Source organism: Podarcis melisellensis, assembly GCF_964234715.1.
Source record: "Podarcis melisellensis genome assembly, chromosome: 16".
NCBI classification, from domain to species: Eukaryota; Metazoa; Chordata; class Lepidosauria; order Squamata; family Lacertidae; genus Podarcis; species Podarcis melisellensis.
This window is the reverse complement of record NC_138533.1, coordinates 12114987-12141902: the sequence shown is the minus strand read 5'-3', so window position 1 is coordinate 12141902 and position 26916 is coordinate 12114987. Positions and strand designations below refer to the sequence as shown.

Sequence of the window (26916 nt, the reverse complement as noted above, 5' to 3'; positions counted from 1 at the left end):
TAAAAAACCAAATGTGTATACCCCCATGTCTAAAAAAGAAGATCAAAACGATTTACTGCAATAAAACATGAAACCGTACAAGAAAAACCATATAAAAAACTTAAAAACAGACACCAATTAACCATTGAGGAAGGATGCATAGTGCCTGCATAGGCTTGGCAAAACACAAAGGTTTTCAGCAGGTGTTTAAAAGGGGGCGCAGGAAGAACCTGCTGAATCTCTAAAAGCTAAAGGGTAAAGGGACCCCTGACCATTAGGTCTAGTCGTGGCCGACTCTGGGGTTTCGGCACTCATCTCGTTTTATTGGCCGAGGAAGCCGGCGTACAGCTTCCGGGTCATGTGGCCAGCATAACTAAGCCGCTTACCGTTTACCTTCCTGCTGGAGTGGTACCTATTTATCTACTTGCACTTTGACGTGCTTTCGAACTGCTAGGTTGACAGGAGCAGGGACCGAGGAACGGGGATTCAAACCGCCGACCTAATCGGCAAGTCCTGGGGCAGATTATTTCACCAGACTGGGCCGATGACACTAAAGTCTCAGTTTTAATTACATGGTGTGGTTGTGGCATTGGAGTCCGGCAACATCTGGAATCCTCATGTCAGAATCTGGCACCTTCTGCCTGCAGAGCAATGCTTTACCAATAAGCTCTGGTCCTTTCCCCTAATGACCGTTCCCTCTCCATTTCCAAGTGTTGGCCTTTCCTAACACCTCTGCTTGCTGTCCCTGAATGTCTACCTCTCAGTTCTTACTGATTTTTTCTGTTTCCCCCCCTCCCTTTGTCCCACAGGCTACCACTACATTTGCCTGCGCAGCGAAAGCAACCAGCCCCTCTGCCTCCCGGCCTTGCTGGTCTACACTGAAGCCTACGACTACATCCCAGACGATCACCAAAGTAATTGAATGCTTGTGGTGGGAGGCCTTTCATGATCAATCCCTCTTCCCAGGGAACTCTGGGGAATTGTAGTAGCTCTGTGAGGGGAACAGCTTCTCTTAGCAACTCTCCGTGCCAAACCAAGGAAACTACATTTCCCAGGATTCTTTGAGGGGGGAAAGCCATGCTTGTTTAAAGTGATATGATATCGCTTTGTACAGTGCAGATGGGGACACATGATTTGTCGCTGAAAGTTAGCCACTTGGGCTGATCTGTATCGATGATAAGATTAGCTTGACCTATCGTATCTAGAAGGCTACTGTGCACACCAGGAGAATACGAAGATATATGAGCTGATGTGAAAAGATGGTACCTTTCTGTTTGTGCCTGATCATGTGTTTTGAGCCCTGCTCACCTTGACTATTGAGGAAGACCCCTTGGGGTTTGAAACACGTTTCGTCTCCAGTATAGATCTGTTCATTCTTAGTCACATCAGACTGCTGCTACGACGCTGTATCAGCCGGCTGTATTTTTGTGTAATTTTATCCACCTCTTTGTTATATGTTTCACATTTTTTTCCTGAAATTATAGTTGTGTTTTATTCTTGGATACATTTTAGTAGCACTTTACATAAGGTTTTTTTGGGGGGCGAGGGTTCTTACCCAATTTTGGGTTATGTTCTATTACGTTTATTCATTTATTAAATTCCTTATATCGAACACAGTTGTGCTCTCAGTAGCCCTGCTGAAATTAAGGGACCTAGTTGGTCATGTGCATTAACTTGCTAACTTTGAGTAGGTCTACTCTGAGTAGGACTGTTTATTTCAAAAGATTTATATACCTCTGGATTGTAATAAAACCTTAAAAGTGGCTTACAAATGAGAATAACCAATAATAAAATTAGCAGTTTAAACAATGTTTAAATCGGCTATCTAAAACGATTGAAAAAAATAATAATTAAAATCAGTATATGTGCTGCTGAAGCAAGTGCAGAAAAAAATAATTAAAATCAACGATAAGCTGAAAACAAGATTTAAAACACATGTGAACATTCTACATGTCTGGATAGGCTTGTGTAAACAAAAATATTTTTAGCAGGGCTAGTATGTCTTAAGGAATCTGCGTCTTAAATCCAGCTTTGGAGACTGGGATGTGCATATCCTAATTTTTTTGTATCTCACTGTGATGAACTAAGGTCCATTAATTTCATTGGGTCTACTTCAGTTGGTGCAAGCATGCACACACAGGCTTCCTCGTGTGTTAAAACTAATGGATCTTCTTTTCTCCTCAGATTATGCAGAGGCTCTGATCAACCCCATTAAACATGTCAGCTTAATGGACCAGCGAGCCAAGCAGCTTGTGGCTTTGATAGGAGAGAGTGAGGTGAGGGCAGCCATGGCACACAGAGGGAGGGAAGTGGATGTGGGGCTGGAAGAGTTTCATTTTCGTTGGACCTGATCTGCACCTCTCCATGTGGGTTGGATCGCAGTTACCTCCCAGGTTTCATAGTTCTCTGAATTCTGCCATAGAATCCTCTACTTTTTTAAAAAAATATGTGTATTAGAAGCGCATAATATGTAATAAAAAGGTTGTATGCAATGTTGGTCCTACTCAAAGTAGACCCATTGAAATTAATGGACACTGCTAGCTTGGGTTCATTAATGTCAGTGAGTCTCCTCAGAATAAAACTGACTTGGATACAGCCTGGCATGTTAACGAGTGTATTTTAAAAAAATACATATTTATTTTTCAGAGGAAATAATAGTGTTTCTTTTAAATTAATTTTAATATATATTTTTAAAATGGCTTTAACCCACCCTGGCATCTTGTGGTGAAGGGTGGGTTTAAAAGTTGAACGAAAAATGGGGATTTTAAAAAGTTACTGGTTAAGACGGAAAATGGATTTATGAACAAAGTCCTGTGTGAAACTGGGAAGAAACAGATTCACCTGCTGCTAAGAAGGCGGGACAAGGGATGAAACCTATGGAAGTGCAGGCAACTCTCTCCTTGCCAGTGATGTAATAGTCCAGGGTCAAGGACTCCTTGCTATTTCTGCAGCAGGGTCTCTGTCACCAGCATCGTACAGCCGCCCAATCAGCATGAAAGGGGATCTTTTTAGCCACTGCATGCTCCAAAGCTAAGCATTTAGGGTCGCTTCATGTTCAAGAGAACGGTGTGCAAGTTCTGTTACGTACAACGAAGCTCCAGGCCAAACGCAAGTCCCTCTGAGAGAAGATATTGGAGCACTCCAAATCATGTACAGTGGTACCTCTGGATACGAACGGGACCGATCCATTCCAGAGCCCCGTTCATATCCAGAAGCAAACGTAACTAGTGACGCCATGTCTGCGCACGCACGCACGTGTCGCTTTTTGCTGCTTATGCACATGACGTCATTTTGAGCGTCTGCGCAAGCGGCGAAACCCGGAAGTAACGTGCTGTGTTATTTCTGGGTTGCCACGGAGCGCAACTTGAACACGCTCAACCCGAAGCGCGTTCAACCTGAGGTATGACTGTACATGCACAGAAAATAGCAGGTCTAGCTGAAAGGCAGCACATGGCACCAATAACTGCAACGTACCCCCTTCATATTACAGTTGTGTAATTGCAAGATTATTGTACAATCTTAGAAGGGTGAGGGTGTGACTGTTCTGAAGGGACCCCGCACTTCTGAATTTGCCACTGTGCTACTTCTCCTTGCCAGCAGGAGAATGCAGAGAAGCCACGGACGTCGGTGTCAAGAAGTTCCTCTGGCGTGACCACTGGCCCCACTGAAGAAGCACACAAGCCCCCACCTCCCCTGCTCCCCCCAACCCGGAGCCCCAGCGTAGTTCCCAGTCAAGGTAAGATCTAAAGCAAGCTCAGGGTGTGTCAGGCCCCGGGGGCCAATTACAGCCCTCCAGGCCTCTATGTGGACGCGGGTGGCACTGTGGATTAAACCACAGAGCCTAGGACTTGCTGATCAGAAGGTCGACGGTTCGAAACCATGCTACGGGGTGAACTCCCGTTGCTCGGTCCCTGCTCCTGCCAGCCTAGCAGTTCGAGAGCACGTCAAAGTGCAAGTAGATAAATAGGTACCGCTCTGGCGGGAAGGTAAACGGCGTTTCCGTGCACTGCTCTGGTTCGCCAGAAGCGGCTTAGTCCCGCTGGCCACATGACCCGGAAGCTGTACGCCGGCTCCCTCAGCCAATAAAGCGAGATGAGCGCCGCAACCCCAGAGTCGGTCACGACTGGACCTAATGGTCAGGGGTCCCTTTACCTTTACTTTTAGGCCTCTATGTATGTCCTGCAAAACTCTCCCTAGGCCTCGCCCCTCAACAGCCCTGCTATGCTCCCTCTTTTTGCCTTGAATATGTCCTTGAACTCGGATAAGCTAGTCTAGGCATTTTTTTTTTTGCCTAATGTGGGGCTTGAGCCCACAATTCTGAAATCTCATGCTCCACCAACTGAGCTATATTTCCTCCTCTATTTTTTCAGGTTTTCCTTCCACTACTTGCGAATGGCTGGGGTTTTCTTTTCTTTCTTTTTTGCTTACCTCTTTTTATTTTGCCTATAGCCTTACAGCAACAGGGCGTCTTATTTCTCTCTCCCCTCCCCTGCTTCCTCCCCTCCCCACAAACAATGGAGACACATTCCCCTGAACTATGCTGGGAAGATCCCCTGTGTTGCTGTGGCCTGGTGATTACCGGCTTGTGGTAATGCAGGGATGGGCTTTTCCACCGGTGGCACCAGTGTCACAAAATGCTCTCCCTGCTGTAATAGGTCCCATCAGTATTGGCATGCCGCCAGCTCTTTAAGGCACACCTGCTTAGAAAAGCATTCTCTTGATCTCCTGAGTTGAGCTTGCTCTTTTGACTGTTTTAAGGCTGGGTGGGTTGTTGTACAATTTAATTGTGGATGCTTCTCTTCAGTGTTTTGATGGAAGTGATTTATTCTGTATTTATTTACTTTTACGGTCTTTATAATGCTTATCTTCCCATTGCTTTCTTCATGGTGCCAATTAACTCAATACAACGAATCATGTGTGGCTATACTTTTTATAATCTATTTTATACTTGTAAAGCATTTAGAAGGCATTTTGGCAAGTAAGTGGCATATTCATTATTAAACTCTTACTAATATTAATATTATTGATCTGTCCGCTCCCAAGAACGTCCAGTAGCAGCCTTCTAGCAATAAACAAGTTCTAGGAAAACATAATTGGGGTTTATGCGGTTGGGGTTACTGCCGCCACAATTGCTGTCCTTGCAGTGGGTACATTTTCTGGGAATGTGCCCCACTACGTCCCCATACTTTCCTGGACCCGTGTTTTAAGAACAAACTTCTAAAAGGATACCCTCATGCCCCTTTCATTGGTCTAACTCCAGTTTCTCATTTCTTTCTCTCACCTTCTCTCAACCCTGTAGTGCAAAGGGACGATCTGATTGCTAGCATCCTTGCAGGTAAGAAGACATTGTTGTGCCAACACCCTTGAAGATAGAATCCAAAGGTCCTTTCCCAACCTTGAATCCCCTGGTTCTGTTAGACTACATTTCCAATCATTCCTCTGTTTTGGTTGGGGCCACTGTGAGTTGTAGTGCAGCAACATCTAGGGACCCATAACTGGGAACAGCTGCTCCAGATCACTGATTTATTAAACTGTGGGCCCGCAAGCCCCATTCAGGGTTGTCTGTTGCAGCCCAGTTGAACTTTTTCTGTCCTTGACTCTTGTGCTTGACTTACTTCTTCGGCTAATGGAGACCGAGGCCATTTTGCCCAGGCAGGGCCAGTGTGGCATAATGGTTAGAGTGTTGGACTAGGACTGGGGAGACCCAGTTTCAAATCCCTTCTCGGCCCTGAAGCTCATGGGTGACCTTGGGCCAGTCATGCTCTCTTAGCCTAACCTACTTCACAGGGTCATTGTGAGGATAAAATAGGGAAGGGGAGAACGGTGTGTGCCGTCTTGAGCTCCTTGGAGGAAAGGCAGAATATAAATCTAATTATAAATACAAATAAATTATCACACAGGCTAACAAGACCCTGTCCTAGAATCTGGGATTTTCATAATGCAGTGCTAGTTTTGATGCCAGTGTTGGGAAAAAATCTATTGTGAAAATAGAAGTTGTGAATGTTTTTTATTTGTATAATGCCATGTTTTTCCATGTATAAGACGCCCCCATGTATAAGAGGACTATTTTTGAGGACTCCAAATTAAGGAAACACCCCTCAGCACTACCCATGTATAAAATGAGCCCCAATTTCAAACCTATTTTTTTAATTTAAAAAACCCCTAGTTTTAGACATGGAAAAATACGGTAATTAACCCATCTTCCAAGACCCTCGTCAATTTTCAAGTGGGGGAATGAAAAGTCTTGAACTGCTACTGTGGATTTCAAAAATAAACCTGCCTTATGGTGGAACCACATTTTTAGTTTTCTCTGGAATCAAGTTCCTAGTCCTTATGACTCCAGAGAGAAACTTGAAAACGTGTGGACTGAGGCAGGTGGGAACTGCCTTGCGCTGCACGTGCTCTCTCTCATCCCCTTGCTGTTGGACGGGGATTACAATATTCTGTAACCCGTTGTGCCTGGGTGGGTGTTTTGGGGGGTATCTTCCAGAAGTGTCCCCCCAGTCCCTGGAGGAGCTGCGCCAGCACAAGTCCTTCGTGAAGCTGCTGAAGAAGCAGTACCGTGAGCTGAAGGAGCTCCGGCGGAAGCACATGAAGAAGATCTGCAGCCAAAACAAGAAGCAGAGTGCCCAGTTCTCCCTGGGGGAAAAAAGCCGGTTGCGCAGCCAGGAAGGGTGAGAAGGGACTGGCTTGGGCTCATGCGTCCGTGGCTAGAAGCGGGAGAGCTGCCTTCATGGGAAAGTCTTGCTGCAGCACACTAACAGAGGGCTCAGCTGTACTTCACTTGCCCGAGAGGTTTTCTGCAGCTTTCCCCACAGAAAAAAACCAGAAATCTGCAGAATTGCTATTTAGTCCAATTCAGTGATAAACTATGACTTTTCTCAGAGGAAAGCAGCAGGGCATTTCTCGGGGGTCTCTTGCAATTCTACAGTCCTGTCGCTCTGTGCAGCTAGAGCCCGCCAGATCCCTGTCCAGGGATGGGGATTGGAATAAGCAGAGTGCAGGCTGGTTTGGGGATGGCTTTAGAAGAGGAATGGACAAGTCGATGGGTAGGACAAAGCGGCAGGGCAAGTGTGTGTTTGCTCTGTCTGTGATTGGCTCTGCCTACTTGTAGGGCTCCCCCCCCACCTAAATAGGTAGCAGCTGGGAGGAAAAAGGGGGACAGTATATGACACCCCGACTCTCTTCCACCTGCTTGGTTACTCGCCAGAGTGGTGCATGCGTGGGGCTACCTGTGAAGGTGACCTGGAAACTGCAATTAATCCAGAATGCGGCAGCTAGACTGGTGACTGGGAGCGGCCGCCGGGACCACATAACACCGGTCCTGAGAGATCTGCATTGGCTCCCAGTACGTTTCCGAGCACAATTCAAAGTGTTGGTGCTGACCTTTAAAGCCCTGAACGGCCTCAGTCCTGTATACCTGAAGGAGCATCTCCACCCCCATCGTTCAGCCTGGACACTGAGATCCAGCGCCAAGGGCCTTCTGGCGGTTCCCTCACTGCGAGAAGCGAGGTTACAGGGAACCAGACAGAGGGCGTTCTCTGTGGTGGCACCCGCCCTGTGGAATGCCCTCCCATCAGATGTCAAGGAAATAAGCAGCTATCTTATTTTTTAGTGTTTAGTGAAGTTTTTAATATTTAATGCTGTATTGTTTTTAACACTCAATTGGGAGGCGCCCAGGGTGGTTGGGGAAACTCAGCCGGATGGGCGGGGTATAAATAAATAATAATAATAATAATAATTATTATTATTATTATTATTATTATTATTATTATTACTCATTCCTTGTTGACTTTTACTGTGTGCTCCCCATTCTGCTTCAGCTTGTGCTCGGCAGTCTTAACCCTTTCTTGCCAACTTGCGCCTCCTGACGTGCGGCTCTTTTCTTTCCCCCTCTAGGTCTCAAAGTTCTTTGGAGCTGGATCAGGAGAGCCAGATGCAAGGTCTGCTGCAGCTGCGGGAGGTTCAGCACCAGCTGGAGAGGGACTGCAAGCGAGAGCACCTGCGCCAGGTGTTTAAAGGCAGGGCGGGGCTTCAAATAGTGGGCTCTAATCCGGAGGTGCTGTGGGTGTCCATGTGTTGTTGTTAGGCTCTTCTCAGCCCAAGCTAGCATGGTTGGGGATGATGGGAGCTGTAGCACAACAGCACCTGGTGGCCCTGAGATTCAGCATCCCTGTTCCCAAACCAGCCTGTCCCTGCTGGGAAAGTGTGTGTGTGCACAAAGGTCAATTGCACAAAGACCTTGAGATGTCTGAGCGAGTGGTTCTGTGTCTTGAAGTGCTGAGCTCTAGTTTCGGCCTTTTTTAAAAAAGAAAGAAAGAAATGATTCCAAGTTTTGTCCTCATGTCAAAATCCGTGCTCCTGTGGTTCTGCTCGTACCCAACAGAATATTAAAAGCACAATAAATGTCAAACATTAAAAACTCCCTTCTTTGTGTGCCTCCTCCACAAGAGGTTTGAAGGGTGGCAACATGAGAGCAGGGCCTTTTCTGCTGTGACTCCCAACTTGTGGAATGCTCTCCCCAGGGCACCCTTTCATTATATATCCTTAGGTGGCAGTGAAAACATTCCTCTTCTAAATAAACAATCAATAGTCATTTAAACCATAGGTGAGAGCTAGGAAGATTAGGAAGAAAGAACTAGATGGGCTAGCAGCCAATCGAAATGGGGACTCTAATTTGCACATTATTTTTTTTGAGAATTACTTTTTATTCTGTGTAATAAGAAATTTTGGTGGATTTGACTATGGTTTTACTGCACATAAAGCGACTGCTGTATTTTTTTCCCTTTTATCCTTCTTTGGATGTTGCCATGGCCTTTGGCTAGTGCAATATGTAAGTAAGTCAGTCAGTCAAGCAAGCAAGCAAAAACAGTCGTTTTTAATTGTTGCATTGTTTTATTATTTTTGTCAACCACTCTGGGATTTGTTTATTTGTTTACAATCAACCAGTATATCAATTTTTAGAAGATAATAACAACAGACACACCCTGGGCCTATTTTAAAGGTAAAGGGACCCCTGACCATTAGGTCCAGTCGTGACCGACTCTGGGGTTGCGCGCTCATCTCGCTCTATAGGCCGAGGGAGCCGGCGTTTGTCCGCAGACAGCTTCCGGGTCATGTGGCCAGCATGACTAAGCCGCTTCTGGTGAACCAGAGCAGCACACGGAAACGCCGTTTACCTTCCCACCAGAGCGGTCCCTATTTATCTACTTGCACTTTGACATGCTTTCGAACTGCTGGGTTGGCAGGAGCAGGGACCGAGCAACGGGAGATCACCCTGTCGCGGAGATTCGAACCGCCGACCTTCTGATCGACAAGTCCTAGGCTCTGTGGTTTAACCCACAGCGCCACCCGCGTCCCTGGGCCCATTTTAGAGGAATATTAATTCCCTCCCCTATTTCTATCCCACCCCGCTGCCCCCATCCTTGCCTCAGGCCCAGCAGCGCTTGAGAGAGATTGCCCGGGATTGCCAGGCTGCCCAGCTGAAGAAGTTGAAGGAGATGAGTGAAAAGTGAGTACTGGCGTGAGGCGAAATGGGAGGGGAAGCAGCAACCTCTCTTGGGGACTCTCAGGGGCTGTTCCGCCTCCTCCAGATGCTGCCTGCCTTTTTGATAGGAAGCTGCCTTAAGACAGAGTCAAACTGAGGTCCCACCTAGCTCTGTGCTTGTTGGGACCTTCTCAGCCTCCTGAGGTTGTTGGACTGCCGCTCCCATCATGCCTGACCTCTGGACATGCATGCTGAGGCTGATGGGAGTTGGAGTCAAGGCTCCCCATCTCTGGTCTACATTAAGTGGCAGCAGCAGTTCAGGGTTTCAAACTGGAACCTTTCCCAGCGGAGGGTTTGCAGCTTTCTGCTTGCAAAGCAGGTGCTTCACTGATGCTCTGCTAAAGTAAGCTTCTAGTCCCCATTGTTCTGAATGAAATACCTAATCAAACAGTAACTTAGGAAGCTGCCTTATATCAAGTCAGACCAGATCAGTGTTGTCTACACAGACTGGCAGTGGTTCTCCAGGGTTTTAGACAGGAGTCTCTCCCGGACCTACCTGGAAGTAGCGGTGATTAAAGCTGGGGCCTTCTGCTTTGCCACTGAGCCCACGCCCCTTCTTTCCCTCCCTGCACCCTCAAACCTTTGGTTAGAGAGAAGAAGGAGCTTCAGAAAATCCTGGACCGGAAACGACACAACAGCATCACGGAAGCCAAATCCCGGGAGAGGAAGAGCAAAAAGGACGTGTGAGTTGAATTGGCTCAGGGATGGGTTGGTTTCCTTTGACTGCTTTCTAGGGGCTGCTTTTCCCGTAAGATCAAAGCAGGCATGATCTTCTTTTTAAAAATAATCTAAACCAAAATTAAACCTAAACTGAGATAAATGGAGAGAAACAGTATCCTCAAGTTCATAGTAGTGTCTTAGATCACATCTTTTTTTAAAAAAAATAATTTTCATTCATTTTCCATTTTATAATATTCTTTTGCTCTTAAGAGCTTATTGACTTCCCGCCCTCCTGCCTCTTGGTTTTCGAAATTAACCTTTATAGCATAGCATTTATACATTTTCCAATTTACGTTTCACTCATTCAGAATGTCACAGTTTTCAAATAAATATAAAAAGGTAAGAGCAGTTATCGTTACAAGTCTTCTTACAACCCTGCTAGTGTTGTTGTCTTAGATCACATCTTAACCATACGTCCGAAGCACCTTTATCTCAAAAATTTTTCTAAAGACTGGAGTAAATTTGTAATTTATTTAAAAGACCACTGCAAACAGTTAAAATCTTTGGCAGGGATGTAGTGACACTTGTAATGTGGAATTATTTATGGCAATTATGGTTATATAATAGATGTATAATGGTAAAAGATGCAGCAAATTTAAACTTAAACATAGAACCCATGGAGGGAGGGAAGGAGGTCTGAAGGTTCAATAGAACCTTGTATTTCAATGTCTGAAATGATTATGTTTTATATGTATAAAATTATCAAAAAAAACCCAAAAAATTCGGGGGGGAAAACAAAAAACAAAGAATCTTCCCTGCCACTCCCAGTCACCAGTCCAGCTGCCACATTCTAGATTAGTTGTAGTTTCCAAGTCACCTTCAAAGATAGCCCCATGTTGTATGCCAGGGGTCAGCAAACCTTTTCAGCAGGGGATGATCCACTGTCCCTCAGACCTTGTGGGGAGCCAGACTATATTTTGGAAAAAAAATATGAACAAATCCCTATGTCCCACAAATAACCCAGAGATGCATTTTAAATAAAAGCACACATTCTACTCATGTAAAAACACACTGATTCCCGGACCGTCCACGGGCCAGATTTAGAAGGTGATTGGGCCGGATCTGGCCCCCGGGCCTTAGTTTGCCTACCCATGTTGTACGCATTGCATGCCCTCTTCATTACAGACCAGTCCAGTGGGTGACACTGGTTTTCTGTGTTCTCCTCCTTAGTCTTGGCATTGCTCCCCTCAGCAGGGAGTTAAAAGGATGCAAAGCCAGGATGATTAGGCTGTATCTATCATTGGCTCTGGCTCCACTTATTATTGGTCTTCCTGCCTTCTGCCTTAGCAGCCCCAATGGGCACCTGCCTCCCCTGGCTACGGTTTGCAGAAGCGCACAATTTTTAAGGGGCAAACCCTTAAGGGCATGGGAGCTGCTGGGCCTCAAGCGTCGGGCCATGTTTTTAAAGGTCCATCTGGGTTGCTTGGAAAGGTGGCGGAATTGCCAGTTCTGCTTTGGTTTACGGCTAGTGTCTTGTGCTTGTTTGTGTGGAGAGGACAGGAGTTTTTTTATTTGGAAACGGGGGCTTATCTTCTCATCCTGAAAAGGCTCTTTGTCTTCCCTCAGGGAACTGACGGAGATAAACAGGAGACATATCACCGAGTCGGTGAACTCCATTCGCAGGGTGAGTTTCCCATTCCCATTTTTATTCATTTTTCAATTATTATTATTATATTTCTATCCCACCTTCCTCCAAGGAGCTCAAGGCGCCACATGTTGTGAGGGTAAAACCAGGAGTTACCACAACTCTGTGAGGTAAGTTAGGCTGAGAGGCAGTGACTGGCCCAAGGACATACAGTGTCCGTTTACTTTTATAAATTGGACATTAAAATAAAATGAATTTTATTTTTATATATACACACACACACACCCCTTGGTTATAGAAATAATAATAATAATTTATTATTTATACCCTGCCCATCTGGCTGGGTTTCCCCAAACTTCAAAGCTGTGTCTAGTAGGGGATTTGAACCCTGATCTCCCAGGTCCTAGACCAACACTCTAACCACTACACCACTCTGGCTTTTGAGTCGAGATGGCACTCTTGAAATCTCACCTGCACTTTGCAACTCCCTCGCTTTGGAAAGACCTTCATTTTTCAATGACCCTTTTAAGTGGAGAAAAATTTATCCCATTCTTTATCTGTGCAGTACTATATTGAATTTGAAATTGTTTTGCATGTGAATTTGTGTGTTTGTGTTTCTTTTGTAAGCCTTTATTGTCATCTTCAACATGCACAGCAAGTAACATACAACAGTAGTGTTGGTTAGAATTTTTTTTTATTGCTTGGGAACTTTTCACATTAATTTGTTTTCACATAAGAAAGTGTTATTGCTGTCACACACACACACACACACACACACACACACACACACACACACATTGTACATAACCTGAAAGCATTTTTAACGGATGTTTTATTTTTTAAAAAAAACATTGTGTTTATTGCTATTTTGATTGTGTGTTTTTTCATAAAAGTGTTTATATACTGCTATCTCAGTGGGTAGCAGTATATAAACACTTTTGGACAGCGTTCTCGAAGCTACGAACATGACCAAGCTGTGGGAGGCAGTGGAAGACAGGAGTGCCTGGCATGCTCTGGTCCAGGGGGTCACGAAGAGTCGGACACGACTAAACGACTAAACGACTAAACAACAACAACTGCTATCTCATAAAAAAAATCTGAGGGTGATCTGTTCAGCAACATAAAAACCACACAACCCACCCCAGTTAAAACCAGTTGTAACAAAATCTTAAGGGTCAATTTATAAGCAGGCAAAAGAGGGACCCTAGCATGCCTTTCCTGAGAAGCTGTTCCATAGAGTAGGCATCACCACCAAAAAGGCCCTTTTGCTCAACTCAATAAACAGTGTTACTCTTGGCAAAGCAAAAGCAAGGAGAGCTTCACATTGAGCACAAATCCCACACGTGTATGTAGAAAAAGAAACAATTCCTGCGATAACCCTGATTCCCAGGTTGTAAATTTAGAACATTCAAAACTGGCATTTATTATTTATATATAAAAAAATGAGCCTGGAAACAAATTGCAATCCAATTATGACCTAAGAATGGTTTGTCCTGCCAGCCCTGGACACACAAGTTCTGGCCGCTGCTTCCTCAGCTCATTAAAGTTTCTGGACCATCTCCAAGTGTAGGTGCATTACAGGAGTCCGACCTGGAAGCATCAAAGGCAGGAATGACCAAGGAGGGGTAGGCCTTATTTTCCCCAGGAAACACTGTAGCTTGCAAGTCTGAGCGAACTGGTGAAAAAAGAGCTATTTTAACGTTATCCCTGCTTCACTGACTTTGCTCTTCCTTCCATCCCAAAGCTTGAGGAAGCCCAGAAACGGCGCCAAGAGAAGCTACTGGCAGGACACCAGGGGATACTACAGCTGATTGAGGACGAAGAGCCACGGGTGAGTGCGGCAAATGCTTCTGGGAGTCACAGAATTGTAGAGTTGGGAGGAACCACAAGCGTCATCTAGTCCAATGCAGGAATCTTTCGACCAACACGGGGCTCAAGCCCACGACTCTGAGATTAAGAGTCTCATGCTCTTACCGACTGAGCCTGAGTTTTTATTTTTCAAGTTGTCCATTGGAAAAATTCTAGAATACAGTGGTACCTCGGGTTAAGTTCTTAATTCGTTCCGGTGGTCCGTTCTTAACCTGAAACTGTTCTTAACCTGAAGCACCACTTTAGCTAATGGAGCCTCCTGCTGCCGCCGCACCGCCGGAGCATGATTTCTGTTCTGATCCTGAAGCAAAGTTCTTAACCTGAAGCACTATTTCTAGGTTAGTGGAGTCTGTAACCTGAAGAGTCTGTAACCTGAGGCGTATGTAACCCGAGGTACCACTGTATATATTTGGGCAGGGAAGGGGGTTATTGGGGGCAACTGGGGCCTGTGCGACTCCCTTTGCCCATGCCTCCTCCCTAGGCCATAGTCCTCTCATCTATTGGCTCTGCTCAATAACCTCTACAAATGCTTTTTTCTGGGTCGAATGCTTACTTGAGCTGTGATAATGTCTCTTGCTTGCCTGATTAGAGGGATCCTGGGAAGTGTAGTTAGTTCAGGGTGCTGAGAATTGTTAGGAGGCTCACTCTTCCCCCTTCCCGGTGCTACAATCTCTCGGATGGTTTAAGAATCAATCCCTCTTCCCAGGGAACTCTGGGAAATGTAGTTCCCTGTGAGGGGAGTAGGCGGGAAGAAACTTCTCCTCTCAGAATGGAGAACTTGGACTCGTGCAATGAAGCTAAAAGATCCAGGACAGGCAATAAAAGAAGTCCTCCATACAGCACATATGTAACCTCTGGAGTTCACTGTTCCAGAAGATACAGCAGCGGTCACCAGCTTGAAAGACTGGTTAGAAAAATTCATGGTGATGCTATCAGTGGCTACTAGCCATGATGACTATGTTCCCCCTCCCCTGTTGAGGGCGGTAGTGTGCTTCTGAATACTTCTTGCTAGGAATCGCGAGTGGGGAGAGTTGCTCTTGAACTCGGGTCCTCCTCTTGGGTTCCTGTAAGCATCTGGTTGGACACTCTGAGAAAAAGATGCTGGACTGGATAGGCCATTTGCCTGATCCTGCGCAGCTTTTTATTGTGTTGTTTTCTTAGGCAAACATGGGAGAAGACCTTTTCTTTTGCAAGAATGGCCGTAGGGGCAGGAGATGGGGAACCCAGGGGTCAAATACGCCCCCCAAGCCTCTTTTTCTGGCCTTTAGAAGTCTCCCCAGGCTTCACATCCTCCTTCAGGGCTTTTCCTGCCTGGAATGAGCTCTTGGGCTCTGATAATGCCTCTTGCTTGTGCAGATGGAGGATAGAGGGCAGGGTATGAATGTGTGTTTTTGTGTGGAGACGAACCTCCTGCTCACAGGTGAAAATCTGTGTTAGTTGCTGTGCCTCCTTTTGCCCCTGGCCCCTGGCACCACTGCCCTGTGGCCTTTGGAAAACAAAAAAGGCAGGCTTAAGGCTGCTGCTTCCACCTTCTAGGGCTGGTTGCCAAGTCATAAAGCGGCTGCGTCTTCCCGTCACCTGGCAGCCACCCAGCCAGAGAGCACTTTCTGCGTTTGCCAGCGCCAAAGACCTCCCATTGTTGAGCCAATTTAAAGTGTTAACACGCAGGCAGCCTGCGGGCTGAGGCCATCGAGGAAGCGCTTCCAAGTGGCCTTGCTTCCTACCCAAGCTGTAAAGCGTTTGCAATCTGCTGAACAGCGTGAAGAGCCTTCCCACTGACTCCAGCAACTCCTGAGAGTGTGGGTCCTTCTCTCTCTCTTTGGTTGTGTTTTAGGCTCCAAATCTTCTGTTTCTAGGTTTTAAGAATGGATGGTGTTACAGAGCGTTTAGGATTGTTTTCTGTTGTGTATGTAGTTGTGTTTGCTAACCGTTGCTTTTCTTCTATGAATTCGAGTTGTATGTTCGTTCTGGCTATAAGTCCTCGGGCCTCGGGAGCGTTCCCATTTTTGCATGTGTTCACAAGCAGAAATGGGCTGCCAGAGGAAGATTAAAAAGATCGGGAGCTGAGTCCTTTTAGCCAAGTATCGTCAACACTGACCGGCAGTGGCTGTCCAGGGTTTCAGGAACGACGTCTCTACCAGCCTTACCTGGAAATGCCAGGGATCAAATCTCAGGCTTTCTGCATGCAGGGCAGATGCTGTACCACTGAGCAATGCCCCTTTGCCAATAGGAACATAGGAAGCTGCCTTATATTGAGCCAAACCATTGGTCCATCTAGCTCTGTACTGTCTACACTGACTGGCAGCAGCTCTTTGGGGTTTTAGACAGGAAGTCTTTCCCAGCCCTACTTGGAGTTGGCAAGGGGACCTTCTGCACACAGAGCAGATGTGCTAGCACCAAGCTTAGGGCCCTTCTCCATGCTGTAGGAGCTGCCCACCTGCCAAAGGGATGGCAGCCTAATTATCACCCCCTGTGTAGAGACCTGAGATGCAAATTTTCAGCAGCCTTCATTCTCACTCTGTGTGTGTGTGTGTGTGTGTGTGTGTGTGTGTGTGTAGGGTGGCCCATCCCGTTTTGCCACCGGAGGCAAAATAGGAATTGCCGCCTCCTGTGCCTGCCCACCGTGCCCCACTTCCGCTACCACCACTGCACCCTGATTCTCACAAATCCCAGTGCGAACCTGGCGTGCTCCTTCAAGTCTTGCCATTCACTTGACTTCTGGGGACAGGGAAGGCGAGCAGCGGTGCCACGTGTTAGAAAGCCTCCCTGCCACTGATGGAAGCGGTGGAGCGGGCGGGCGTAGCGCCACCCCTTGAGTTTTGTGAGACGTTAGAAACGGCTCATAGCAGAGATCGGAGCGTGTTCATTTCTCTCCCCTCCTGCTTCTCTCCTTTCTCCCTTTCCCCATTCCTCCCCAGTTGGCAGCCCAGTTGGAGCGTGAGTGCGAGCTGGAGGGCCTCACCCTGCCTCAGGAGATCCGCCGTTACCTGCAGGAAGAGCTGGATGGCAGCGTCAGCAACGGGCACCCCCCTGGGTCTCCCCTCGGCCCCACCCCACCCGAAGAAGACCTGACTGTCTTGTGAGACTTGGAGGAGGACACCCGGCAGTGGCCGCAGTGCTGATGTCCACATGCGCACACATGCGCGCGAGAGAGAAACGGGAGGCATCTTTGGGGCATCCCCCGCCATCCCAGGGCTTGTTAAAAAGTGTGTCGCGGGGCAGAGCCTATGGAAGAAAAACACACACTAAAGGCACTTGGCTTCCCCCACCCCCTTTCCTTTAAAAAAAAAAAAGCAAATGTTTTATTTTTTTAAACTAATTTTTTTTTTAATTCATTAACTAAGTGCAACTTGTCTTCTCCCAACCTCTCGGTCTGTGCTTTTTGAAGCTAGGAAAAAGACTTGCGGGAGGAGGAGTGACTGGTGAGGGCTAAAGTATCAGGCAACCCTGGCACCACCAACATGCATTCATGCGCACCTCACACGTTGTGGGGGCGAGACGGGGAGGATGGCAGCTGATGGCAGCCTCTTTTGTGTTTTTTTTCCTTTTAATGCACTATCTAGGGAGGGTGGGATCTCCAATACTCCCTGCTCGCCAATACTTTTCTCCCCGCAAAGGGGAAGGAAGCAAAAAGGGCTATTTTAAATATAAGATCCTCCTCTTTAAAAAAATAAAAACGATGGAACACGTGAGGGAAAAACCTGTGGGAAAACACCTCCACTCTCCCCCAGAGGAGCGCGGCTGCCTGCATATGTAAAGCACATGATTTCTCCAAAGAATTCTGGGTACTGTTGCTTGCTGAGGGTGCAGGGAACTATTCCTCTGTGAGAGGGGCAAACTATAGCTCCCAGGATTCTTTGGTGGATGTTGTGCACTTTACCATGTGGATACGTGGGACTGATCCACCAGGGCTTTTCTCCCCAAAGGAGAGCCAGGCCTCCATACACACTGTACATTTAGAGCATGACTCCCTCGCCTCCGGGAATCCTGGGAATGGTAGTTTACCCCTCTCTAAGCTCCAATTCCCGGCACCCTTAACAAACTATAGTTCCCAGGGTTTTCTTGGGGAAGTCGTGCAGTTTAGATCTTACGGTATGTACACAACCTGTGTATGTTTCTCCCTGTCATCCTTCTCCTTCTATGGGGTGAGGAGCTTGGGGGACAGGGAAGCGGTGGACAGATTTGGGAAGGCAATGCAACAAAAGGGCTAATTAAAAAATCCTGGGAGGCAGGTCCTTCGCTGCTTTGGGAGATGGGTGCAAAGAGCAAAAGGGGAAGGGGGGGCTTTTGTTCTGCCCATGTGAGGTTGTGGCAGGAAGACAACCTAGAGCCCCTCTCTTTTTATTTCTTATTTCCTTCCTATGGATGTAATTTTCTTTCTTGCCTTAACTTTTTTTTTAACATATGTAATAAACGTGTAATTCAGTTGCCTTCTGTTTCTTCCTTGGCTCAGAGAAGGAATGGGGTGGTAGTGGAATAGATGGAATAGATAGCTCCCCCTGCCCCGCTTTGTGGCTTTATTATTATCATAGGAACACTTGGCCCATGTCTTATCCTTGTAAAAGTCCAGACTTTTCCCGGCTCACTTCCCCTCACAGAGTTACCATTCCCAGAGTGATTTAACAGTCCCTCTCCACAGTGAATGCTGGCAATTGCAGCTCTGTGAGGGGAATAAGGGGTCTTCTAACAACTCTTAGCATCCCTGACAAACCACAGTTCCCATAATTCTTTGGGGGAAGCCATGACTGTTTAAAGTGGTATCATAGCACTTTAAATGTATGGTGTGGGTGTGGCCAAAGGTGGAAAGCAGGCTGAGCCTTTTTAAGCCCCTCCCCTCAGGCCAACCTCTCACACTCCACCCCTTTGTGACTCACTACATCTTAAAGGGCCAGCTGTCTGCCTGAAGACAGGCCTTCAATTCTCTAGCTTCCATTCAGGTGTACTTCCTGGACTGGGCAAGTCCTGTGGAGTTGCTTAGGGGAAGGCGCCTGTGAAGGTCTAGGCTTGTTTCCCAAACTTGGGTCTCCAGCTGACTACAACTTCCATCATCTCTAATTGGCAAGTTCAGTGGTCAGGGATGATGGGAATTATAGTCCAAAAACAGCCGGAGACCCAAGTTTGAGAAACGCTGGTCTAGACTGTGGCCCCATAGATCCAAGAGGGTCTTCTGCAAGCTTATGCTCTCAGCTTTGGGTTCAGTGGTTTCCTGACGTCCAACAGAAAGCTCCGAACCCTGCACCTAGTCTGACTCCTCAGCAAGAAAGTCTTCTGGGAGATCTGTGGGTCCCAGCAGATGTTGCAGGGCTATGTCTCCCTTTGTCCCTGAACACTGGCCATACAAGGAGGTCCACAGGTTCCCCAGCCCTGTTAAAGAACAGCCCTCTGAAGTATCTTAGGCTATGTTCACATGACCGCTTGCTCCAGTTCTAGGGTGATCCAACCCCTGTGTTTGAAGCCAAGTACTCACGATGTTAAGCACAATTCACCTGTATCCTGTGGCTTCCTGAGAAATACTCCCATTCCCCAAACTGGTTTACGTCCAGTTAGAAAACCGAAGCCGCAGTTAAGCTGAGGTGTGTAGCATTCAGGCAGCCTTTGCACATATGCAGATGAGAACATTGGAGTTTGGTGCAGGGAAACAAATCAGATAATGGATATGGGGCAAAGACATCCCCTACTCTCTCGTCGTACAGCTGTGTAAGAAAGTGACTTGAAACATAGCAGGGAGCAACCTTGCTGTGTTTCAAGCCATGTAGCCTTAGTATAATTTGCACTCCACCTGGAACACTTGGAGGGGGGGGGAGAAAATGAAGGACGTGCACCTGTCCAAAACACCTGGTCAGAAACCCAGCCACACCTCCTTGAGTCACAACAACAGGAGTGCCTTAAACATGTCTTGCTTTCGGGATCCTGTAAATCCAGCAGCAGAAAAGAGTGGGATAAACGAAGTCCAGCTGGGTTAGTCCACTGTTTCCTCTGTGACCATCCTCTTGCCTGTTGGAACTCCATAAAGATTGTGAAGCCTGCCATCCCTCGGATAAGACCATTTTTCCGGCTTGCAGGGAACCTTAGGCCCAAGTTTGGGAAATGCTATTTTTTTCTAAATAAGATGATAAACCTATATATATATATTAAAAAATGCACAGCTTTCTTGAATAAGTTTTAAATAGTTTTTTGTTTTGTTTTTTAGAAAACACACGCACACACAACACAACACAAATCCAAGGTAGCGCAGGCAACAGGACGTAAGAGGAAGGGCACATTTTTTGTTTTTTGGGGGAAAACCAGACAGCAGGCACGAGCAACAGGCAGGCACTGGTGCAAAAGACGAACGGGCAAGCATGGACACCAGAGTGACTTACAGAGACACAAGATTGTATGGGTCGGGGTCACAGGGGCCACCATGCAAACTGAGGCATGGGACGTACCAATGTCGGGAGCCCCCCGCCCCAGAGAGGAGGGAAGCACCATGCGCAGCGGCCGTGGCGTCTGGACAGGAGGGGGGGTGTCCACATTAAGGGACAAGGAAGGGGCAGACAATTGCATGGGTGCCAGAGGTTTGTGGGTTTTCTTCTTTTTAAATAAAAATAAAATAATTTCTGTGGGGGGCTTCCCCACCTTGTAAGTAAAATAAACTCAACTAAATAGAAATCTGAGTTCTGTACAGAAAAGGGGAGTCGAATACTAATATGGGGGGAGTTGTTAATTTGGGAAGGGGGAGCGTTGTGCCGTGGAAGAGGAAGGGGGGAAAGCAGCTATCCTAGATCTAGCTATATTTCTGTTTTTTGCTGTTTTGAGATTTTTGTGCTGTTCTGGGGAGTTTGTAAAGAGTGCAGGTTTTTCGGAGGGTATCGACTGTGCTTGGAACAAGGTAAACTGGCTGATTAGGATCCTTCTTCCCTTCTATCTATTCTCGCTTGCTTTTCCCACCTTTCTCTCCCTCCCTCCCTCTCTCTCCCTCCCTGCCCCCACCCTTCTTTGGATCATTTGGCCAGGAACAGGAGGAAGATAGCACAAACCTCGACTTGCACCTAAAATTCCAGTTTTGCTGACATCATTACGTTACCATCCACTGGGATGCAAAGAGCGCCCCATCTCTGTCGCTGCAAGAAACTGGCCAGGCTTGCAAGGGGAAGGACAATGTGTTCAACTAACTGGCCCTCCAATACTTGCAAGGATAAGAATAATTGGCAGGGCTGGTCAGTATCCCCCTCCCATCCCACTGTTTTCTGAGGCTACTAATTCACCCAGGTCAGTGTGGAAAGGGGTGGCCTATGCCCTGGCTCAGCTTCCCTTGAATCTGTTGCACCCCTAAGATGTGTCTAAAATCAGGGTTCTTAATAGCTTGGCATTTTCTCTCTCCAAACAGAGGCGGGCAACTCTGCCATCAGTCCATTGCAGAAGCCTTGGCCAGAATTCGACCCTGTAACTTTGTCCCGGTTTTGTTACCACCTTAGTCATTACTAGACCGCGTGGCTGGCGTTGGCCAAAGTCTTCACTGAACCGTTGCGGAAGTGAAGGTGTTCTCATGTGCTTGAGAAAAAAGGGGTCTCCCAGCTTGGGGAGGGAGGGTTTGGCTTTTCTTTTCTCCCCTCCACCCCCAAGTCATCCAGGGATCAGTGTCCCAAGGTTTGGACAGGGGCCTCCCCCAGGCCAAACCCGAAAGCGAATCTCCCAGTCTGCGCTTGTCTCTCAGAAGCCCTGAATGTGGCAGTAGGCTTCCAGGGCAGCCAGGAGGATGTAGACCAGCCATAGGCTCAGGAAGAGGAGGGTCGCCAGGATTTTGGGGTTTCGGGGACCTCCCAGTTCTCCGCCGATGGGTGCACGGCGCCGGTACAGTAACACCGCAATGCTGAAGAAGGCGAAGATGGTGAAGAGGGTGACCGAGAAGGCCAGGTTGCCGGGCTTCACGTGAAAGGGCTGGCCTTTGCTGGCCCAGTACCCGGCTGCGATAGTCCAGGCCACCCCAATGCCCAGGAAGACGTTGACTGCGTTGCTGCCCGTCACATTCCCAATGGAGGCGTCGGCGTGCTGGTCTTGGATGGCGGCAACTTTGCTGGCAAAGGTATCTGCAGAGACAAAAGGGCAGAAGGTGGTTGCAAAACAGATACTCTCAAACAGTGGAACCTCGGGTTAAGTACTTAATTTGTTCCGGAGGTCCGTACTTAACCTGAAACTGTTCTTAACCTGAAGCACCACTTTAGCTAATGGGGCCTCCTGCTACTGCTGCCGTGCCGCCAGAGCATGATTTCTGTTCTCAACCTGAAGCAAAGTTCTTAACCTGAATCACTATTTCTGGGTTAGCGGAGTATGTAACCTGAAGCGTATGTAACCTGCAGCGTATGTTACCTAAGCTACCACTGTACTGAGCTACAGCCATGCTTCCTTCCAACCACATTGCGGCTCACTCAGGGTATTGTCTAATCCAGGGTTTCCCAAACATGGGTCTCCAGCTGTTTTTGGACTACAACTCCCATCACCCCTAGCTAGCAGGACCAGTGGTCAGGGATGATGGGGATCGTAGCCCAAAACAGCTGGAGACTCAAGTTTGGGAAACCCAGAGCTAGGCAAACCAATATTTCGACTTGGTAGAAGATAGTTTCCTATGTTCCTGCCATACAAGGATCCAGGCAAGGGAGGCAAAAGCCCTCAAGGAAAGTGCAGATCAGGGCTGGTGAGTGGGATGCAGCCTGGGGCAACTGGAGGGCCAAACAGAGCTTGGAGGGCCACATTTCGATGCTAGGATTCTCCAATTCTCATCTAAGGGGTGAGTAAGTGTGTCAGAATTTTGGGAAGCTAAGGGCAGGGCGGACTTTTGTAACATGGCACCCTAGAGCTCCAAGCAAGGACAAGATTTGGTCCCCTCCCATATTAATGTAGGTTTCATCATCAACATCATTTTGTGCCCCCTCGGCTAACTGCCCACACCGTCCTAAATCTGGCACTGCCACGGGTGCAGCACCCTGCGCCTTCTCAGGACCCTGTGAAATCAGAATAAATTGTTTGAGCAGGAGGCAAATCTCCCAAACGAATGTCTCCATTTTCCCCCTTGCTAAGCCTAAAAAAAAAGTCTGCGAAATAAAGTAAAAATCTGTATTACACTGCTGTGGAATCGTACTTCCAATCCTCTCCAGAACCCTTCATTCTTTGCGACGTAATATATATTTGGGCATTTAAGCACTTTGCAGGGTTAGCTTCCCACTCTCCCTCTCTCAATATGAGATTTAGCCTTATCATCATTTCTCCACCAGCTCATCAAGACAGCAAGTTTTCTCCTTTCTAATCCTGTTCTCCAGACTGCCTGTTAAATACAGCCGCCTCTCTTCCCCGACAATCCTCTTTCCGCCGCCTCTGGCTTTGTCGGCCACATGTTCTGAGACGTGAGAGTCTCCTGCTCTTTCATCCCGAGCCATTAATATGAACCCAAGGCTCGCCCCCGCTCTGCTCACCCTAAATAGCAAGAGCAGGCTTAGGATTTGTTAGAGCCCCTGGTGTGTGTGCACGTCAGAAATCCAGTGATGGGAAGTGGAGGGCCAAAAGTTCCCCATCAGCCCTAACGACCTTCATTTGGGACAACTGATTGAGGTTCCTAGCTGCCAATATTAACAAATTAAAGCAATGAGGTAGCTCACAAGACTCCTAATCTCAGAGCCATGGGTTCAAGCCCCACATTGGGCAAAAGATTCCTGCATTGCAGTGGGTTGGATTGGATAATCCTCAAGGTCCCTTCCAGCGCTATGATTCTATGACTTAAAGTTAAAGGGGCCCCTGACCATTAGGTCCAGTCGTGGCCGACTCTGGGGTTGCAGTGCTCATCTTGCTTTATTGGCCGAGGGAGCCGGCGTACAGCTTCCGGTTCATGTGGCCAGAATGACTAAGCTGCTTCTGGCGAATCAGAGCAGTGCACCGAAACGCCATTTACCTTCCCACCGGAGCGGTACCTATTTATCTACTTGCACTTTGAGGTGCTTTCGAACTGCTAGGTGGGCAGGAGCAGCGACCGAGCAACAGGAGCTCACCCTGTCGCGGGGATTCGAACCGCCGACTTTCTGATTGGCAAGTCCTAGGCTCTGTGGTTTAACCCACAGCGCCACCCGTGTCCCTTATTCTATGACTTGCCTCCCAATAATTTACTCCTACCAATCGGGAACCTACGTAAAGACTCTATAATGGGCTCTTGGATATCCCATAAGGGAAAAGGGCAGATTTTGTTTACAACAGAGGGGAAGAACTTTGTAAAAGCAGTTCCTCTGGGGGCAAAATAAAATAAGGTTTGTGGGTTCCCTACCTCTGCAGTAGAAAAGGTGGGCTGGATCTGGAGATCTGGAGAAAGAGCTCTGATCTGTCTGCAGGACTGCAGAGCTAAAAACAGTGATTTTCTTCCTTGAGGCATAAGTGCTTTTTTCCTCTCCCCTCTATGCCCTTTTATTCTGGGTTGATGGAATTATATGGGTTTCTACTACCTAATAAACTAGAAGACAAAATAAAATACTTAACTTTGGGCAGGGACAGAGAGGGTGAAGGTGGTAACACCCACTTTTGCCTCTGGCTCCACCCACTACTGGTATGTGGCCCTCAGAAGGCTGCCCAAAGGGGAATGTGGCCCTCGGGCTTGCAAACGGTACCCCACTATGATTTATAGGATTGCTCCACAGTTTATGATTAAAGCATATTTGTGCCCTACAGTGCAATCCTATACGTGTCCATCTTGATGTATGTCTTGCTGAGTTCAATGGGGCTTATTCCCAGGTAACTAAGAGAGGCTCACAGTCTGTTTGTGTGTGTGTGATTTATTGTAGAATTAGGCAAATTAAGGCTATCGATGCCTATTAGCTGTTGACAGTTAAAAATGTAAAGAGGGAGTTTGCCTCTAAATCCCAGGTGCTGTGAGACAAACCATCCTGGAAAGTCATTGCCTTGTCACACTCTGCTTATGATGTTAAGTGTATGGATGGCGAATAGACCTCCCTGCTTCTTTGATTGCAGTCAAGAAAGCGGAAAAGTCTATCCACCACCAAAAGGCTTCTTTAATAGATTTTTTTTATTAAAAAAATAATTTTTTGAAAATCAATTTAAAAAATTGTTAAAGGAGAGACTGGATGGCAGATAAACTGCTTTCTTGACTGGGATCTCTTTTAGCTGATTTTAATGTTGTATTTTTAAAATTATTGAAGTCTTTTGTCTGCCCTGCCCTGGACTTGTTAGAGATATAAGTTGTGTGTGTGTTTGTAGAGACCTTTGGTCTAAGCCAAGACAACAAAGGATGATAATAATAATAATAATAATAATAATAATAATAATAATAATAATATCCCTGCTGCCTTGGGATAGGCCAAAGGTCTCTTCAAGCGCCAAATCAATCTTTTATTTCATTTTATTTAGTCAATTTATATCCTGCCCCTCCTCCTGAATGAGCCCATGGTAGTAGTAATTATCGTTACTGTTACTATAATGATTATAATAATTACTGTTACTATAATTTGGTCCTATGCCAAGGCCAATACTGTGTGTTCAAGTATTTCCTCAGCACATGACAGAAGCTGCACAATGAGGGATTTACCTCTGGGGAGGGAATGCCACAGTTTGGGGGCTACCACAGAGAAAGCCCTTCTCTCGCACTTTCCCCTCTTTCCTCCTCGAACATCTGAGGGCAGGGGAGTTCCCAAGAAGGCCCCTCTGCCGATTTCTCCCCAGGGGTGGTCGGTGGGGAGTGAGCCAACCTTTCAGATACTCAGATTACATTAAGCAATGTGATGCCTATTTCAAGATAGTTTGGTGGCTTGTTTTGTTTTTAACTGGCCTGGCTAGTGTGCCTTTACAACAATTTTAAAGAGGCAAAGCTTTTCAGGACAGCCACAGGCAAGAAACCTGGATTCCTCCCAGCTGACTGGGGCCAAGAGAGCCCATAAAATACAATTTGCCCTGTGGCGGTTCCCCCCTTCCCCTCACTGAGGTCACTCCTGACCCTGATATGATCTGCCCCGCTTGCCGCCCCTCACTGACCAGGCACGGAGGTGCCCAGGGCCACGAACACCACGGCTGTGACAGAGTCTTTGAGGCCGATGGTGCAGCCAAAGTGGGCGGCCAGGTCTCCGGTGAGGGCGGTGAGGACTCCGATGAGGCAGATGGAGACAAAGAAGCAGGCCCAGCCGCACCAGTATTCGGTTGGCGGCACAAAGGCAAACAGAACTTTCCAGAAAACCGTCAGGAAGTGCATGATGTAGTCGAAGCAAGAGGGGAGGCGCTCCTCGCCAGAGTCGTCGTCCTCGTCATCACCTGGAGGGAGGGAGCACAGAGAGACACCTTAAATTAATAGGGACACCATCAGTCAACGTTAGCCAGCCTCCCCACAGCTCCTAGTCTTTCTTCTAGCCTCTCTTTTGCTTACCTCATGTGAGCGTAGGGAGCGGGGAGGCAATTAACTAAATTCCAATGGGGCAACAAAATCTCTTATGGTGGCGGGGAGAGCAGGCCCAGCAACAGTGGCTAGCCAAGTTAGACAATTGCCGAGGGCCCCAGGGGCCAGGTGTGGGGGCCCTTGGGGGCCTGAACCAGCTGCGCTGCCATTTACCATCTTCCCTACCAGGCCCATGGATGCTTTTCAGTGGCAAGTGGCTGTGCCGCTTTCACGTGAGAGCCAAGCTCTGATCCCATCCCCAGTGGCTCGCTGCCATTTTAAGTTACCCAAAAGTCCCATCAAGCCCATACATTTAAAGCTCATGGCTTCTCCCAAAGAATCCCAGAAACTGTAGCTTGTTAAGCTTCCTGAGAATTGGTAAAGGTAAAGGTAAAGGTAAAGGGACCCCTGATCATTAGGTCCAGCCATGGCTGACTCTGGGGTTGTGGCGCTCATCTCGCTTTATTGGCCGAGAGAGCCGGCATACAGCTTCCGGGTCATGTGGCCAGCAGGACTAAGCCACTTCTGGCCAACCAGAGCAGCGCACGGAAATGCCGTTTACCTTCCCGCCGGAGCGGTACCTATTTATCTACTTGCAGGAGCAGGGACTGAGCAACGGGAGCTCACCCCATCGCGGGGATTCGAACTGCCGACCTTCTGATCGGCAAGGCCCAGGCTACGTGGTTTAACCCACAGCGCCACCCGCGTCCCTTGAGATATGTTAGGAAGACCTTAAAAAATAATAATCACAAAGTGGAATGGGGATGGGGAGAACTGAATTTTAAGAATGAAAAAGAAAAGAGTAACTGGGAGAAAACA

General features: G+C 47.4%; 2 protein-coding genes across 6 annotated transcripts in view; one reads left to right on the top strand and one right to left on the bottom strand.

The window, feature by feature from the left end:
* The window catches only part of PLCB3 (phospholipase C beta 3), a 65765-nt gene extending 47635 nt beyond the window's left edge, over nucleotides 1-18130 (top strand). Inside the window, exons 23-33 of one of the 2 annotated variants that reach the window (XM_081891340.1) lie at nucleotides 789-893; nucleotides 2164-2255; nucleotides 3580-3715; nucleotides 5279-5314; nucleotides 6470-6653; nucleotides 7879-7990; nucleotides 9414-9490; nucleotides 10117-10209; nucleotides 11813-11870; nucleotides 13576-13662; nucleotides 16619-18130. In XM_081891340.1, coding sequence (XP_081747466.1) covers nucleotides 789-893; nucleotides 2164-2255; nucleotides 3580-3715; nucleotides 5279-5314; nucleotides 6470-6653; nucleotides 7879-7990; nucleotides 9414-9490; nucleotides 10117-10209; nucleotides 11813-11870; nucleotides 13576-13662; nucleotides 16619-16783 — 1145 coding nt within the window. In that variant the 3' untranslated portion in view covers nucleotides 16784-18130. Of the gene's footprint in view, nucleotides 1-788; nucleotides 894-2163; nucleotides 2256-3576; nucleotides 3716-5278; nucleotides 5315-6469; nucleotides 6654-7878; nucleotides 7991-9413; nucleotides 9491-10116; nucleotides 10210-11812; nucleotides 11871-13575; nucleotides 13663-16618 lie in introns of both variants that reach the window. The other variant, XM_081891339.1, reaches the window with a different exon arrangement.
* A 1848-nt stretch (nucleotides 18131-19978) lies between these two features.
* Nucleotides 19979-26916, bottom strand: part of LOC309358392 (sodium/calcium exchanger 1-like) — a 28641-nt gene continuing 21703 nt past the window's right edge. For all 4 annotated transcript variants that reach the window (XM_081891389.1, XM_081891390.1, XM_081891388.1 and 1 more), the window contains 2 exons: nucleotides 25704-25976; nucleotides 19979-21769 (listed from right to left, as the gene is read on the bottom strand). In XM_081891389.1, the coding sequence (XP_081747515.1) occupies nucleotides 21393-21769; nucleotides 25704-25976 (650 nt within the window). In that variant the 3' untranslated portion in view covers nucleotides 19979-21392. The remainder of the gene's footprint in view (nucleotides 21770-25703; nucleotides 25977-26916) is intronic.